Below are 3,337 nucleotides of genomic sequence, written 5' to 3'. Positions count from 1 at the left end.
GATATATTGATTTTACAATGAGTTTAAGTAAAAATCTAATATGGCATGTCCTTATTGGCTGGTGTAAACTAAAGGGTTTACACCCCGTCTTTATTGAATTTAATTTCTTAAATTTTTACAATTAAATTGTAAGAGCACTCAAATCAGTTGGTGCAAAATTGTGCAAAATAGATAGAGATGCAAAATTTACACAATATTTCCTAAATTTGCTCCACTCCAAATCAGTTCGGCTATTGTTGTGTAAATATACACATTTGCTATAGTAACCGTGCATATTTGCACGATCACTGTAGATGTGTATATTACTATTTTATTAATTTTTTCTCTCACATTTGCTCTCATCAGTCTCTCTTCCCCCACATACTCTCAACACCGCCTAACCACCACTTAATCACCACCACCTCAACCCATCACAACCCATGATATTCCAATCACAAAATCAACCAAAAATCAATCCAAACACAAAATAAAACTTCAATGGACAACTCAACAACTTAGAACCCACAATCAAACTTTCAACAAAAAACCCATCAACTCAAACCCAAACTCAAATTGAAGCCGCCATCACCACTGCCATGGAGAGCTTGCTGCTTTCTTTGCTTGTGGAGAGCTTGCTGCTTCCATTAGAGCAGAGAAAAACAAGTGCTTGAGTACGACAAAGGAAAAGATCAAAAAATAAAAAGTGAGAAGAAAAGACTGTGGAAGTAGAGAGAAGATTTGATTTTGTTAGATTAAAAAGAAAAGAAAAGAGAGGGTCATAATGTTTTAGTGGTGGGGGTTAAAAGTGAGGGGAAAGGAAGCTTTCTTGAAGCTTCCTTACTTGTAAATATCTCTACAATATAATTTAATTATAAAATAATTATAATTGAGTTTTTTTTCTTCAAACAAAGCATGATTTTATTTGGAATTTTATTAAGTCTATATTAAAATTTTTAATTCAAATCAGTGCCTTTTAAAAAAAAAAAAAATCATACTAATAGTAAATAATATATATATATATATATATCTCTCTCTCTCTCTCTCTCCAATGTGTAAACCTGAAACGACACACCAAAATATTGCATTGATGGCAGAATAATGGTCGAAAACACCAATTTGTCAATTGTCGCCGAAGCCACTATTTTGTTGGTTTGGCCACCAGTGCTGGCGACACGGTGGGTGGAGACACCGATTTAGCGATAGTTGCCAAAAACACTATTTTGACAGTTTGACCATCGGACCTCCACCACAAGCGGCTCTATTGGCCGAGCCATCGGTATCAATAGTTTACTTAAAATATAAATATAAATTAAAAAAGTATAACCATCAGAGAAAATAATAAAAAATTGATGAAGAAATAATATTTTATTGAAATATTTTGTAAAATAAATAAAATATTTTATAAAAGTGATGATGTAAAATAAATAAAAAAAAATTATGTAAAATAGACGAAATATTTATATTTTAATAGAGCTGATGCGGTTCCTTTAACCAGTTGTAGCAATTCTTTTTCTTTTTTGGACAGAAAGCATTTTCCTTAACCTTTTTTTTCCTTAACCTGATCAAACCAAATAATATATTTGTTTTGTAGAAATAGTTTTAGCAACTTGGGAAGCGGCAAGCATAAATATATATACTTTCACTGTTTCACGTACGCAAAGAAACTTCAGTCACCAACACCCCAACACAATTTTTACTGCAGCTAGCCATTCCTGTACTCCCTTAACCCTTTCTTACTCTCTCCCTCTCTCTCACTCAACAATGGTGTCACTGTCCCCACTCTCCCTCCTCCTCAGCCTCCTCTTCCTCTTCCTAATGCTACAGCAACTTCTACTAGTTGAATCTTAGCAGTGGAAAAGAGTGGAGCCCATAGAGCCAAAGTTTCATCTTAAAAAAAGAAAAAAAAAAAAATGCACGACGAAGCAATAAAAATATTACCAAAAAGAAAGGACAAAAAATCTGAGAGAGAAACAAAATTGAAAATTCATACAATGTTCAAAAACAACTATGATTTATGATTTATCATTATATTTAGCAGTAATAATATTAAATAACTATTTCCAACCCTCCAAAACAAAACAAAAAAAAAAAAACAGCACGAGTTGAATTTGAATTTATCATGGTACGTCACAGCCATACGCGAAACCCGAAACGAGATCTGTCTCTATCAAACTCAACAAAAAACCTTGTTGCATTAGATTCCCTATCACTGAAAACCAGTCTCCGAGTTCACGGTTGAATCGCCAGGCACATGACTCGTTCTCAGTTTCTATAAAGTAATTCCTCGGAGGCGGCGAAAACACCGAGTTCCCAACGAGTTTAAAACTTCAGCCTCGGCAAACTCGCTCCCTTTACCAACTTCGACTCGTTCACGCACAGCTCAAACCCGGAGTTGGACTCGGCACTGTTAGCTCCCTCACTCGCCGTCTAATCGCCGTTACAACTTCACGGTGAGCTTGCTCAGCTAAAAACGTCAACGTCGTACCGAATCAATAACTGTCCGCCGTTACCGTTGTCGTTAATGGACCAAACGGAAGGGTGAATCCGTAATTGGCGCCGTTAACGGACACGCTTTTGATACCGATGTAGTAAAACGACGGGGAGAGAGGTTCACCACCAACGCGTGAACTTCATTTTGTTGAAACGACATCGTCGTTTTGAGCTTCGCCACCGATGGTTAAGTAACTTGTGGGTGGTGGAGAGAGAGTGTAATCCTTGAGACAGTAAGAGAACTTGTTCCCAAAACGACGACCCAATTGGGAGGTAAACGAAATGGGTCCTCTGCCTAGACCATGACTCCCTGGGCCGAATTGAATTCGGTACCCGAGACCCGAAACCCGCACCCGAATGACAATATTGAGGTTTTGTTTGTGTTTGAGAGTGAAACGATGCCGTTTCGGTGGAGAAAAGCGGAGGAAGAAGAGAGTCAGCGTAGGAGTAGTTGAAGAGACATGGGGTTTGGAGGGTAGAGGGTTGGTGCAGTGAGAGTTGGGGGGTTTGGGGACGAGTTACAGGAAGGGTGGAAGCAATGGTGGGTTGAAAGAAGCAGAGAGGCGAGGAAAGAAGATGGGGTTGTGGGGATTGTGGTGGGTGGAGGCGGAGCAGTGGGTCCAGATGAGGTCGGAGCTGTGTCGGCGATGAGAGGAGGGGTTGAGGAGGGGTGCCGAGGAGGAGGGAGATGAAGTATTGGCCGGAGCCGGCGGAGGCTCCGAGACGATAGGGAGGTGAGGTGGTGGAGATGAGAGACGCGGAGGGAGTCGTGGAGGAGGATTGGATGGGAAGTGTGGTGGGGTTTTGTGGAGTTTATGGTAGTTTTGTTTTGTTTGTGGTGGTTTGGAGGTGAGAGGTGGGTAAGATG

General features: G+C 39.7%; 1 protein-coding gene across 1 annotated transcript in view; it reads right to left on the bottom strand.

The window, feature by feature from the left end:
* Positions 1 to 2,106: 2,106 nt before the first annotated feature.
* LOC136062592 (aspartic proteinase nepenthesin-1) overlaps positions 2,107 to 3,337 on the bottom strand; it is an 8,966-nt gene continuing 7,735 nt past the window's right edge. Inside the window, 12 exon segments of the mRNA XM_065761804.1 lie at positions 2,107 to 2,156; positions 2,159 to 2,211; positions 2,213 to 2,243; positions 2,246 to 2,306; positions 2,308 to 2,369; positions 2,372 to 2,469; positions 2,471 to 2,531; positions 2,534 to 2,773; positions 2,776 to 2,865; positions 2,868 to 2,955; positions 2,958 to 3,107; positions 3,109 to 3,185. Of these exon segments, the coding sequence (XP_065617876.1) occupies positions 2,107 to 2,156; positions 2,159 to 2,211; positions 2,213 to 2,243; positions 2,246 to 2,306; positions 2,308 to 2,369; positions 2,372 to 2,469; positions 2,471 to 2,531; positions 2,534 to 2,773; positions 2,776 to 2,865; positions 2,868 to 2,955; positions 2,958 to 3,107; positions 3,109 to 3,185 (1,061 nt within the window).

This window comes from Quercus suber, unplaced genomic scaffold, assembly GCF_002906115.3.
Source record: "Quercus suber isolate HL8 unplaced genomic scaffold, Cork oak 2.0 scaffold_430, whole genome shotgun sequence".
NCBI classification, from domain to species: Eukaryota; Viridiplantae; Streptophyta; class Magnoliopsida; order Fagales; family Fagaceae; genus Quercus; species Quercus suber.
This window is presented reverse-complemented; position numbering and strand designations above follow the sequence as displayed.